The sequence below is a fragment of the Podarcis pityusensis genome (assembly GCF_964106645.2).
Source record: "Podarcis pityusensis genome assembly, chromosome: 6".
Taxonomy (NCBI): Eukaryota; Metazoa; Chordata; class Lepidosauria; order Squamata; family Lacertidae; genus Podarcis; species Podarcis pityusensis.
The window spans coordinates 52,438,368-52,452,085 of NC_138030.1; the positions used below are offsets into that span (position 1 = coordinate 52,438,368).

The window sequence follows — 13,718 nt, forward strand, 5'->3', positions numbered from 1 at the left end:
ACTGTACATACTGGCTCTTCCCTCTGCTCTGCTACCCCCTCCCAAGTGACATAGGTAAAAATAACAGCACTGCAGCATTATTTTTCCCAGTGTGCAGGAAGAATGCTGCAGCACTATTGTAGCTACCTCTCCCTGCTTTACAGGGTTAAGGGGTGCAGGGAAGCTGACACTCACTAATCTACTTGCACCAACCAAGTAGGTGGCTGGCTAACCACACAGCTACTGTCTCCTCTGTTGTACCAAACATTTCAATAAGTAGCGTACTTTTCTATTGCACTCATGCACCAAAACTAACTTCCTTAGCGTAAGACTAATACAGAAATCACAACCAGAATACACCTTATAGCAGGAAGTTCCCTGATATTTCTCAATCAGAAGGGCTTGCTATTATCAGAGAGGGTTGAAGGAGCTCTATGATGTCCATGTCACACTTGAGTAAGAATTTGTGCTCTCTGCCTGAGAAGCTGAAGCTTCAGGCCCAGCACTAGCAGCTGCCCAAACTCAGCTTAAGGAGTTCTAAACAGGATTTACATTCTTTTTAGCCAGAGAGAAAAACTCTCAATAACTTGATTTTTATTTAAGTTGTTTATATCCTGCTTTTCAAACTAGTTTGCCAACAATTTACGTCATTTAGACGTGTAGATAAGGGGTTGCATGTATTCAAGAGCATTGCTCAACTGACAATAAAGCTTCCGTTGTAAGGAAAGGGATAGAAGCAATTTTTCACTATTTGTCCACCGCCCACCCCCCCCAATCTGTGCAACACACACAGATACAACCCATGATTTCCAGAATTTAATTATTTATTCTACATTTACAGCCCTTGTTAGTTTCTCTTATTTTCCCTCTAACAAAATGTAACTCTTCCTCCTGTAAGTTTGCATATACCAGGCAAGCTGTGCTACCACCCAAAAATGAAACCTCAAAGTAATGGTTTGGCCAACATCAGTTATAAAATATGTATACAAACATCACAGTAATGCAATAATAGCTAGGAAATCTTTATGATAGAATGGGCCAAGGACATGGGAAACCACATTGTTCTCAAAACTTGTCACTTTTCTGAAAAAAATGTAAGCCTATTTAAACAAGTTTAACCTTCTGAAGTCTTCACATATGAATGGGACCTGCTATACACTGTCACTGCTGGTTTGAGGTGCGTATGTAAAGGTATGGGGGCACATATTTAGCAAATACTTGCAAAGGTACCTCCACATTTTGTTTCATAGCTTTCTTTCTAGAGGGCTAGAGACTTACGGTACTTTTTTTATGAAAGCTCAAAGTCTGGGGCCCTGCCCATGGGTGCCAATGGAGGCCTTAGTGGTGGGCACTACATTGGCAACCCCTTACCTCATATATTTATATGTCCCCAAATAAAACTCCACAACTACTGTAGGTAGCTCAGTTTAACTTTTTATGCAGATGAAGTCAGAAAACTGTTTCCAACATAAGACCAACATAAGACTTAACTCACTACAGACCTTTGCTATAACCTGCTACTTCTCATTTTATTTTAAAGCTTTACCACATGTAAAGTACCAAAGATGACTGGCTGCCTTAATGCGGGTATACCTTTTAGTGGTTTTGAATGTGTCACAAATGGTTAATTTCACTCAGTTAAGAAACTTATATTAAAGATCAGGAGTGCCACTAAAATAGCTAAACATACGGTACCTATCTCACCACACACACACAATTCTCTGCTACATGCAGATGACTGAAGAGATACTACAAACATAAGTGTACATATCTTCATTTTGTGTCCCTAGTTGTAACCTAAATCTGTAACCACTGGCTATGGAATGCACTCTCTATCAATATGTATAGTCACTTCTTTATTAGTCTTCAGAAAAGGGATTGTCAGCGACTTAGCAATGCAAGGTATTTTTGTAGATATTTTCTACTCATTTTCATGTTCTGTTTACATTGTTTCGCTACTTCTGGAAAATATATTTTTAATCTTAATCCGGCCAACCAGGCCTGTCTGAGAAAACCCCACCCACCTGCCAATCATCCCATGTCATTAGTCACCTTACCATGACTAATGGCTCAAATGGCACATCTATTATATCTTGGGTCACCAATATGGATGCTCATAGATACACAAGTGCCCATGGAGGCTTTCTTTGATGCTCACAGGGCCCCATCCCCCAACTGAAATTAGGCTTCAAATAAAACAATGGAATGCTTTACTCCCAGGCTTAACTGTGGTACAGGACAAATTTTAGGGTTGCTACATCAGGGGAGGGGGGAGTTGTGACACATCATCATCATCATCATCATCATCATCATCATTTTGTTTATACCCCACCCTCCCTGGCCAAGACCAGGCTCAGGGCAGCTAACACCAAATATAAAATACAATAAAAACATTAAAACAAACAAACAAAGTAGATTAAAATACAGTTTAAAATATAGCTTAAAATGCAGCCTCTTTTAGTGGTAGCCCATAAATCAAGATTGTAAGGGGAGAAAACATCAAATATTCACCAGGGCCAAACTATCCATGCTGGTCCTATATGGGCCAGCAAAAAGAGTCGAGGGAAAATTTATATACAAAATCCCACATAAAGGGTTCCATAAAAAAAAGGAAAAAGGGTGGAGAAAGGGGGTCAGACTGAGTCCAGCCCAAAGGCCAGGTGCAACAGCTCCGTCTTGCAGGCCCTGCAGAAAGATGTCAAATCCCACATAGCCCTTATCTCCTACAGCAGGGCATTCCACCAGGCTGGGGCCAGAGCTGAAAAGGCCCTGGCCCTGCTTGAGGCCAATCTAACCTCCTTGGGGCTTAGGACTTCCAAAGTGTTGTTATTTATGGACCTTAAGGGCCTCCACAGGGCATACCAGGAGAGGTGGTCCCATAGGTACTAGAGTCCTAGGCCGCATAGGGCTTTAAAGGTCAAAACCAGCACATTGAACCTGACCCTGTACTCCACCAGGAGCCAGTGCAGCTGGTAAAGCACTGGATGAATGTGATCCTGTGACGAGGACCCCATAAGGAGTCTCGCTGTGGCATTCTGCACCCACTGGAGTTTCTGAGTCAGCTTCAAGGGCAGCCCCACATAGAGCGATTTATAGTAATCAAGCCTGGAGGTGACCATCGCATGGATCACTGTGGCCAGATCAGGGTGAGAAAGGTAAGGGACCAACTGATTAATACGGCAGAGATTGAAAAATGCCGCCTTTGCTGTAGCTGCAACCTGCGCCTTCATAGAGAGGGAGGCGTTGAAGGTTACACCCGAACTCTTGACAGAACGCACTGGCACTAATTGAGCCCCCGCAAGAGATGGGAGTTGGCCCCCCAAACCCATGTCATCCCGACCCAGCCAGAGGACGTCTGTTGTCGAAGAATTTAACTTCAACCAGCTCCCATGCAGCCATCCAGCCACAGCTTCCAAGCATCTAGTCAGTGTGTCTGGGGCCGAGTCAGGACGGCCATCCATCAACAGATAACGCTGGGTGTCATCAGCATATTGATGACAACCCAGCCCAAAGTTCTGGACAATCTGGGCAAGGGGGTGCATAAAGATATTAAAAAACATTAGGGAAAGGATTGCGCCCTGAGGCACTCCACACACCAAGGAATGCCACAATGACAACTCCTTCCCTAGCGCCACCCTCTGTCCCCGACCTGAGATAAAGGAGCGCAGTCATTGTCTGACTGTGCCCTGAATGCCCATGTCGGCAAGGGGGTGGTCCAAAAGTTCATGATTGACCACGCCAAAGGCTGCTGACAAATCTAGAAGAATCAGCAGTCCCGACCTGCCTTGATCCAGCTGTCTATGGAGATAGTCTGTTAGGGCGACCAGAGCCATCACGGTCCCATAACCAGGGCGAAAGCCAGACTGAAATGGATCCAAAGCCGATGTTTCCTCCAGAAACCTACCAAGCTGTTCAGCAAACGCTCTCTCAATTACCTTACCCAGGTACGAAAGATTCGAAACTGGGCGGTAATTGGATAGATCTAAAGGATCTAATGATGTTTTCTTTAAGAGCGGACGCACCACTTCAACTTCCTTCACATGTGGTGCCAACAACAGTTTATCTGATTTACAAATCTGCTCATGGGCCCAAAAAGGTTGGCGACCCCTGTACTATATTCTGATTATTAGAATCTATTAATTAGATCAGATACTGTAGGGCTTAACCTTAAAAACCCTTAACCCTTAAAAAGGAGTTAGAGGGATGATCTTGGCATTAAACACAATAGCACTAAGATCAGAAATAAGCTTTCTGTCTCCTCCTTATAAATAAAAGGCAGTATTCCCCATTGCCCAACCCATCTTAGCACTGTGCTATTTAATGCTATAATTGGGAGATAAGATGCCTGTGCTTTAAAGATCCTCTTTAAAGGAAAGAAAGAGGGAGAGCTTTCCAGTCACCTTCACCCTAGCAATGGAGAGTAAGGGTTGGAAATGCTGAGTACGTGTGCGCACACACCCTGCCTGTGTGTCTATATGTCCAGTCTGCAAGACTAAGTGACTGTCTGTGTGTGTGGCTGAGTGTTTGTTTGGTACATACGGAATACTGTGTGTTGCATGCCTTGTGCAGTGTGTTTGGCAATGGAGGGAGGGAAAAGAGGTAGATACTTTTCTTTTTTTCTTTCAGAGGTTGGAATGCAGACCCATGAAAGTTGGGCAGGGTCAAATCTGGCCCTCAGGCTGAAACAAGTTCTCCATCCCTGCTGTAAGCTTTGTAAGCTTAATTGATAGTGAGGTACACTGAGGCAACACAAAACATTTTAAGTCAGACTCCACTAACCAGGTGCTCTCCGGATGTTTTGGACTATAAGTCCCATTAGCTCCAGTCAGCACTGCCATGGAGGGCACCAGGCTTGAGAAGACTGTTTTAAGTAAACATGTGAAGAGGTTCTTACTGCAACATTATTTTTTTCGGAAACACATGCACTTATGAGTGTTCTATTTAACAAACAGAATACACATAGCTATTACATTACTATGAGCTTGAGCCTGAAAAGTACAATGTACCAGCTTGGATTCTGCCATGTGAAACCTCAAAGATAAGGAAGTGGAACTATCAAACACATTAGTTTATCACATATCAAATGGAATATACCACTGCTAACATTTAAAGAACAAGCAGTTGAGAACTTAGTAAAAAAATAAATATTCACTTAGGCCAAGTTATACAAGTGCAGAAATACATATCCATTTTAAGAGCAACGGCACATTGATGTGCAACTGATCCATATGATCTTTTTTGCTGATGTGCAACTGAGCCAGGAGGCCCGCAATGCAGCACAGAGATGTTACTGCAATTTCTACCCCAGCATGTGCATAATTTCAAAGCAGCATCAGAGATAGGGTGTCCCATCCTATAGCATCCCTGATTTGAGAGGTACAAAGTACTTAGTGACCCTTCCATTCATTTCTGCCGTATCAGAGGGGTTCTGGTGAAATGTGCAGACACTCCCCACTATACCCTCTTAAACCCCAACAGAAAGGAAAGATGAAGTACCAGAACTGATAGGCCTTCATGACCCGAATTAAGTTTCGTTAAGGAGCCCATGGCATTTTAAGTTCTGAAGTCTGTTGTTTTCTTCAGCATTCGACAGTTCCTTCCACAATATAAATATACTCTAGCACTCTTATTTTAAGTATTAAAGAGATAAAACAGCTAAGACTCAACTACTCCTCCTACAACTCATAGCATCAAGTACAAACAGAATATGAAAGTTGTCGCGTCTAACCCAAGGGGTTCCAGAGCAGAACCCTCTAAGTACTAATCGACACATCACATATTACCTCTGCTTCCAGCTTTAATCAGATGGCTTCTAGATGATCAATTAGTAGTCCATGCACCAGATGTGGCACACAGAACTGTTTCTATGGCATTTGAGAATACTGAAAGGCACCCCCCCCACCAACATTTGCACTCCCTGGTCACTAGGATGCTCAGTGGAAAAGCCCTACATTCAGACTTTTCACTTACATATGGGCAATGGCTCCAGGAGGGACTAGAGATGCGCTTGCAAGTCTCAACAGTAGCTAAGTCATAGCTGCCTCATCTAAGGAAATCTTCTTATACTACGGCCTGAAAGTAGCAAATAAAAAAAAATCTAACAAAATGACCCATGTGAGAAGCACTTGTTGACAAGAGAAAAATAATGAGCAAAATAATTCAGACACCTTATGCTAGACATGTGGGGGAGATGGGTGCAACAAGAAGGCAACAGACCTTACAGAATCACAGCCGGTCTGAGAAAAGAGTTCCTTTTTCCTTACCAATATGATACGACTCATAAGAATGAAGAAAATCCTACCTATGGCACCTCTAAGATTTTTCTCTTGACCTTGTACTACAAGTTGCCCATTCCTGCACTCTTGTGTCACTTCCTAAGTCTCCGATGCACCAGAGTAGATGCCCCTCTCTTACGAGCATCTTAAGAAGGGGGGGGGAGCCCTTTTTTATGTTATGCCTTCAGGGACCCTGGATAATATAAATTAGTGCACGAAAGCTGCCTATGTGCCTGCACTTTGTTTTGCTTCTTTTTCTCCTTGTGGTAATTTTTGTGTCACTTGCTTGCTTACAAATCCATGTAAACTGCTCCACATTTAGTCCTTGGATAAACACTTTGCTATTAAGAGGGAAAAGACCCATGGAAGGGACAAGGAGAGGTACCCGGCAGTAGAGATGCCTGGATTGCTCTGTAATAACATTGGTATACATGCACATGCATAAGCACACATATATACAAATAATTATGAGATAATTCAAGATGTATCTTTTATACTGAGTGCATACACTCAGAAGCTGTGACCAAATGTGGTTTAGTGTGTGACCATTTAATTTTTATACATTAGAACACAGGTAGCTGAGTTACGACGAGTGAGACCAATGGTCTATCAAGCTCAGTATTCTCTACACTGACTAGCAGTGGCTCTTCAGGGTTTCCAGCCCTACGCAGAGATACTAGAGATTAAACCTGGAACCTTTTGCATGCAAAGCAGATGCTCTACCACTGAGCTACAGCCCTTCCCCTTTGCGTAAGATTTCCAACAACAAAAATTATCATTTGCATGTTGGAAATGCTTTAAGCAGGCAACACCCTACAGAAATGAAGACAAGGAAAGGACATATTCTTTCAAATCCTTGCTAGTCAAGAAAAAGTGCAAATCGTATAATTCAATGGACAGTCAAAAAGGAACTGATGTCAATGTACTTTAGAAGGACCCATTCCAAAATCAGATTCAACATAATATAATCCATTAATGCAAAGTTTGTTACTGCAGCACTTCATGTTAAAGGCAATAGCTCACTGGGAATGTTTACAAAGTCTCAGATGTTGCAGGATCATATTTTAAAAAGCTAAACATTAACAATATTTTCAAGAATTTATAAACCTGCTCCTCTCCACTTTGGAATAACACTGTCAAGTGAGCTTACTTGACAACTGCAAAGTAAGGGGGGGCGTGTTTGAGAATACAGACTATTGCTTCACAGCTTATACCTTTGAAGCACAGTAAATTTAAAGGAGAAAAAAACCAACTTCAACAATGTCGATCTAATTGACTAACATCCAATTAATAAGTAGTCAATAATTATGATGGATTTCAGGACAATCCAACCTACGTGACTATTTTTTTTCACCCTGGGAAGATATACTTTTGCATTCCTTCAATAATTGATTGAAGAGGTAATATAAAGTTTCATATTCATAAAGTTCTGTCACTAATGTATTTCTGAATTTATATAGTCTATTTCTACTGCATCTTTAAAGAACTTGCTTCAGCAACTTGATATCAGCACAAGACACACGTATAAAATCTTACACTTTGGCTAAAGCTAATTTTCTGCTAAGGCTGAACAGCTGGGGCCATGTAGTCCATAAAATAATGTTCTAGCACTCCTAAGCAACACAAAAGCTCTCCTAGACAAAAGTGCTGAAAATTGTTGCCATTAACAATTGAAAACGGCTTTTAAATTGTTATTAATGTGTTCTTGGCAAGTGTTTTAAACTTAGTTAAGAAAAAACATGATCTAAAACTTTGCAGACCAATTTGCCTATTTATACATTCTCACATATAATAGGTAAGAGGTTTCTAAGCTATTGAACATTCCACAACTGTGCTTCACTGCCACTGGAGATGATGTAATCTACTCACTCAACTAATGTGCACTGCCACAGACCACATTAACAATGCTGATACATTATGCCAGTGATCTCTTATTAAATGCTAGCAGAGCAAGAGAGCTATTCCCTTTATCATACATGAAGACTGTACCTCAGAACACACACTTTGCATTCAAAAGGTCCTAGGTTTAAACCTGGCATCTCCAGACAAAGCTAGGAAAGCCTCCGGACTGAAATCCTGGAGAGCTGTTGGCAGTCACTGGTAGACAATTCTGAGCAAGACTGACCAGTGACCTTACTTGATATAAAGCAGCTTCCTATGCTCCTACAAATATATACATACATACAGAGAGAGAGAGAGAGAGAGAGAGAAAGAAAGAAAGGGCCCTCAGTATGTACATGAGCTTTCCAGAGAAACCATGGTATGTACCTCTATTTAAATATACTCTGATAAGTGTAAGAGCTCATTGGTAAAGTACCCATATACAATTTTCAATTATGTCTAAATGAGTCATAATGGGGTAAAAGTTATCTTCCCTTTCTATTTTTTTATTTTCATTGTAAGATTTAGCTATATATATTTAATAATTTAGAAAGCATATTGTAGAAGTCTGGCTTTTGACCATCATAAGAAAAACAAACCTATTCCACTAAATATCCAATGCTTGCCCGTTGCTTAATATTGTTACTTCCAGATCCAAGTTCCTCATGAGGAAGACATGCAGATTTCACCCACCTGCCAAGCCAACTATGCCTTTAGTCTATCAATATGAAATATTTAGACAACTGAAGACTAAGACTGACACCCATAAATTGCACTACAAAACTATGATTTAGTAAACTAGCAGCAATCTAGACTATTATTCTTAAATCATTTATGCTAGCAGCGGGCTACTGAAGTGAATGGAGATACTTGATCAACACTAGATGTAGTAGGTTACTCATACACCCCAAAAGTTATTCAAACAAAATCCTGGAAACAGCTATTAGGAGGCCTACATCAATTCAGTGCTATACTGCATTAACATGGTTGTTCTGTAAAGGAACTCAATAATGACAACTATTATAATAAACATTTTGGTGAAAATGAAACAATGTTCATCTAGTTTGGATATTAAATTGACAAGATTTACTGCATTGGCATTCTTTACATATGAAAATTCAATTTTTAGCGATAGCCACACTTATCACTTCTGAACCGTTTTTCTTTCCTTACACTTGCTTCTGATATCTCTCTCACATCTAAGCACTCTGAAAGTTTGTGGTGAGGTAAGAGTCATGAAGGTCTTCCTTCCATATTTGTGAATTTGCCTGCACTATACTACCTAGGAAAGTCTCTTTAAAAATTGAGTGAACTCCAATGGTTTTCAAATACAGGGTGTAGAGTTCCTGGTTGGGTCAAGAGACATACTTGAAGTCTTAGAGAAAGCATTCCAACATAACCTATAAGCAGTTTTCCTGGAAATACTGTGGAACATAATGAACAAGAATGGAAAATTCTGGGGTCCCACATCCCACAAATGTTCTTTGATAAATGTATCTAATGTAATTCAATCTATTGGAATAGGATGGCCAGTATCTACTGTAGCATTCTCCTGAATACAATCCAAAAACAACTCAAAATTTAAAAGACTACATGGAACAGATATACCTAAACAGATACTGACAACAGAAATGTGTAAGAAAAATAGATATGCACACGTGATCATATACATTTATTTATTTATTTATTTAAGCTAGCTAACCAAATAATAAAAGTACAAATAACTATGTATTAAGGACTGCATGCTATTTTATACATACATCAGATCCGCAGAGAAGGTCAGTTTTTATTTTTATTTTACACCGGATCAAGTTCCCAGCTTTCATGGTGGTTGATAAAAAGTTTAACTGTCTGATGAAGCATCAGAAATCTGAATGGATATGAGGAGAGGTCTAATGCTTTGCATATGCTCCCCTCCTTATAACTACTGTATAACTACTGTATTATTAACCTTATCATGTTCCTACTATCGTCTTATTACTAATTTTAATGTCACCCTCCATCCCCAGCTTCTATGTTCTCTCTCTTTAGCAAACATTATAAATCCTTGAAAGCCTTAGTGTTGGGTTCACAACTATGCAAAGTAGACCTATACCAGTTTGCTTCATTTGCATAGTTTATTCAAAGTACAGAATTTTCTTTTTTTCTCTGTTGTGCACATAGCATATAGCCCTGATCAGATTTCAGTCTTCCTCACAGGAAATGTTCACAGTTTTCATTACCAACTTTTAATTTAACTTATGCTTCAGCAATTCAGAAAACAAATATGATAGCCATTAGAAGGTCATGACAACATAGGAGGTACTAAAAAAAAACTGGACATGTTTTGCTTAGAGATTATACAGCTCAATCCTTTCCCTACTTGGGAGTAAGTCCTATTGAGTTCAATATGATTTACTTCCAGGTAAGTAAGTAGAAGATTGCAGCCTAAGAGGAAATAAGATAGTTCTCTGGATTATTGAAAACTGCTATCATAAAGGAAACAGAGAATGGTTGCTACATGCACCAAGAGATGGGACTGAACTTTTAAAAAAAGTATTTAAACTGCAGTTTCACAGACTTGTGGTTGATGTTTGAAGCTGGTAATATCAATATGCATTCAGCAATAAGTTTTCTGAAGAATTTCCAGAGGAGTAGCCATATTAGTCTCTTGCAAAATAATCTTGTGGCACCTTACTAACAGATTTATTATGGCATAAGCTTTTGTGAACTCAAGCTGACAAAGTATGCCTGAGTCCATGAAAGCTTATGCCATAATAAATTTGTTAGTATTTCAAATGCGACAAGACTCTTGGATAATTTTTCTTAAGAAGTTATGGAACACTCTGGAGATTTAAGAGAAGCATGAATGAGCATCATTGGTGTGGATAAAGTCCAAGAAACCATGCTATTGTATCTGGCTGAGCTGGATTATCTCTGAGGTTACTTTTACTTCTATTATTCAGCTGGCACAGCCTAAACACCTTAGGTCACAAAGAATCACATATCTGCATGACAACCAGAACTCTGAAGTAATGGAAGGGAGTGTATTTTCCGAACTTCATAAAAAAAAAAACCCCTAACAATCTCAAATTAAATTTAACCAAAATGTAATGTAGCTTTTTTCCTTATTAAAATCATCACCAGCATGGTTTTAGGAATCACAAGCCTGCAGCAATTTCAAACACCAACCACTATAATTTCAGGAGTGATGTCAAATGGATCCAGCTTCCTTTTCTGATTCACCTAACTTCTGGCTCTTCTCACATCTCATTCCTCTCCAGAAACAAAAGAAGTCCTACGCCAGAACAAAGTAGGGACAATACCTCTCAGCACTGGAAATTATGCATAGTACTTAAGCTACAATCCTATGCATGCTTATTATGATAGGAAGCTGAAATGAAATCTGTGTAATTTTATTCCTGAGCACACAAGCAAAGGACTGGGCTGCAAGTTTTCTTACAGAAGCCAACATAGAATCAAAAGCTAAAAGAATCAGTTCAAAAACATCAGGACCAAAAACATTAACCAAACATTTAGTGTCAGAAAGTGATAGAGAAGATAACATTTTTAAATAGATGAGTTTAGGTGAGATTATGAATACTGATACACGGTACAAAGAATTTACAATAGGAGGAAAGGGAAAGGAAAACGTGTGTTCTGGATTCTGCAGCCTAATAGCAGGTAGCTCTCGGATTCTTAACAAAAACGAGCCTTATGAAAACGACTCGCTTAATGGGCACAGCGGAACACAGTAAGAGCAAAAGTTTACACCCCTCCAAGTACAGTTCTTTGCTTCTCCAGGAGAGAAAACGAGAGAAGAACCAAAGCCTGTCCCATTGGAGGGAAGAACAATAAACTTTTAATACAGATGCCCGACACTTAAGAACCACTACGATTGTAAACCTAAACACAATTAAACTTTTTTTTTTTAACCAAGTAGGTGTTGCTTCTTACCTGGTGGGTCCATTTCGATATAAAATATCAGCTCAGTTGAATATGGCATCATCACCTCCCTCCAGTCCGTGTCATCGCGATCCATATCCCACACTGTATTGTACATTGTGACAAACAGGCAGATGGGCGATCTCTGGGATCCCTCTTTGTGAGCTTCGTTTCTTTTAAATAAATAGAACAGCACACCACAAAATAAAGCTTAACCGCCCATAGCAGGTACAAAAAAAGGGGGTAAGTGGGAGAGAAACTTTATTTAAGAATAACTCGATGGCTTCCTCTTCAGGAAAACCACTCCCCTCTCAGGAAGCGAGAGGAACCAAAGAAATGTTCTTTTTTTTTTTTTAATTCTCTCCTTGCTTCGAGGATACTGAGGGTGGAAAGAAGCCACTTAGTCGAAATATGCAAAAAAAAGCGTGTGCGTGGAGGCAGAAGGAGAATTTTTTGCTTGTTTTGTGTTGGTTAAAAAGAAAAGTTTGAGGAAACTGAATGTCGCTCTCTCGCTAAAAAAAATTAACAATCCTTCTGCTCTTCCCCCAAAGCGAGTGTGCGCCAGTGAAGGGGAACGTCTCCCTTCTCTCTGTCGCCTCAGGGCAAAGCCCAGCGCCGCCAGTCCAGCAGCACCGCTGCCCCCCTCGAAGCCCAGCGCTCACTGCTGCAGGCAGCAGCAGCAGCAGCAGCAGCAGCTCCCGACCCGCTTCCCGCCGCGCACAAGCCCAGCGTCGGCCCCCGCGCGCTTTCTGGTGCTCGGCTATTCCCAACCCCACTCGGATTCATTTTAAAGAGGCTCTGAGGAGGCCCCAACCGCCGCCAACCGCCTCTATGCCGGGGATGAAGCTCCGCCTACCCGAGGGGGGGGGGAGAGAAGTGGGTGAGGGGCAGAGCGCGCGCGGGGGGGGGGGAAGAACCCCGCCCCCACTTCGGTTAACCCTTTCATGCTTGCGCTGAAAGGGTATTTCACCTACGTAGTCTGGACGTGCGAAGAAACCGAAGCCGGGAACCGGGGAGACTCTGCTTCCAACTTTACCTCCACCTCTCTTCTGAGAGTCCACACACATACTGAAAGTAGCAGAGGGTGGGGTGGGCAGCGTAGCGATACGAGGGAGATAGCCTCCCGCTGGAGCAGCAAAAGGTTGATAGGTGCCCCCCCCCGGCCGCCCAATCGCTCGCCTGCACCCTGTGAATGTAGACCCCGGTGCACAGAGGTAAATCGCCAGCATCAGAGACCATTCAGAGATAGGATCGACTCCCCCCGCCCCGTCTATATCCCCCTTTCCCTCCCAAACGGCACACAGGAGACGATGCACAAGAAAGTATGTGCTTACTTGCTGACTGACATGGGTTAACGCACAGGAGAGTAAGCGGTATGTTACCGTTGACCACATACTTCCTACATTTTTTGTTGGTATGGTCCATCTTTGGATTTGCTTGCACTCGGACTGTGAACGTTTGTGGATAATGCGGTTGTGTTGTGTGAAGGGACTATATATTTTAATGTGCAATGCGTGTGAAACTGACAACGTCTGACTTAATGTGTGCATGGTGTTTCACTGTGCTGATGTGCAGGCATATAATATGCTAAGTGTGTATGAACATAACTGAAGCCATAATCAGCAGCCCATCAACTACAGAGCAGTTCCAGTGTCTCCA

General features: G+C 41.3%; 2 protein-coding genes across 8 annotated transcripts in view; one reads left to right on the forward strand and one right to left on the reverse strand.

Moving 5' to 3' along the window:
* Positions 1-13,718, reverse strand: part of LOC308479038 (phosphatidylinositol 3-kinase regulatory subunit gamma) — a 263,420-nt gene that overhangs the window by 35,763 nt on the left and 213,939 nt on the right. The window contains exons 1-2 of one of the 6 annotated variants that reach the window (XM_081009377.1): positions 13,034-13,134; positions 12,072-12,232 (exon numbers count right to left, since the gene is read on the reverse strand). The exons of 3 other annotated variants lie outside the window; for them this stretch is intronic. In XM_081009377.1, coding sequence (XP_080865503.1) covers positions 12,072-12,177 — 106 coding nt within the window. In that variant the 5' untranslated portion in view covers positions 12,178-12,232; positions 13,034-13,134. Of the gene's footprint in view, positions 1-12,071; positions 12,899-13,033; positions 13,135-13,718 lie in introns of those variants that run through there. 2 more of the 6 variants (XM_081009376.1, XM_081009378.1) reach the window with 2 other exon arrangements.
* Positions 13,316-13,718, forward strand: part of LOC308479118 (uncharacterized protein) — an 86,737-nt gene continuing 86,334 nt past the window's right edge. For both annotated transcript variants that reach the window (XM_081009599.1, XM_081009600.1), the window contains exon 1: positions 13,316-13,432. The gene's annotated coding sequence lies outside the window, so the exon portion shown is untranslated. The remainder of the gene's footprint in view (positions 13,433-13,718) is intronic.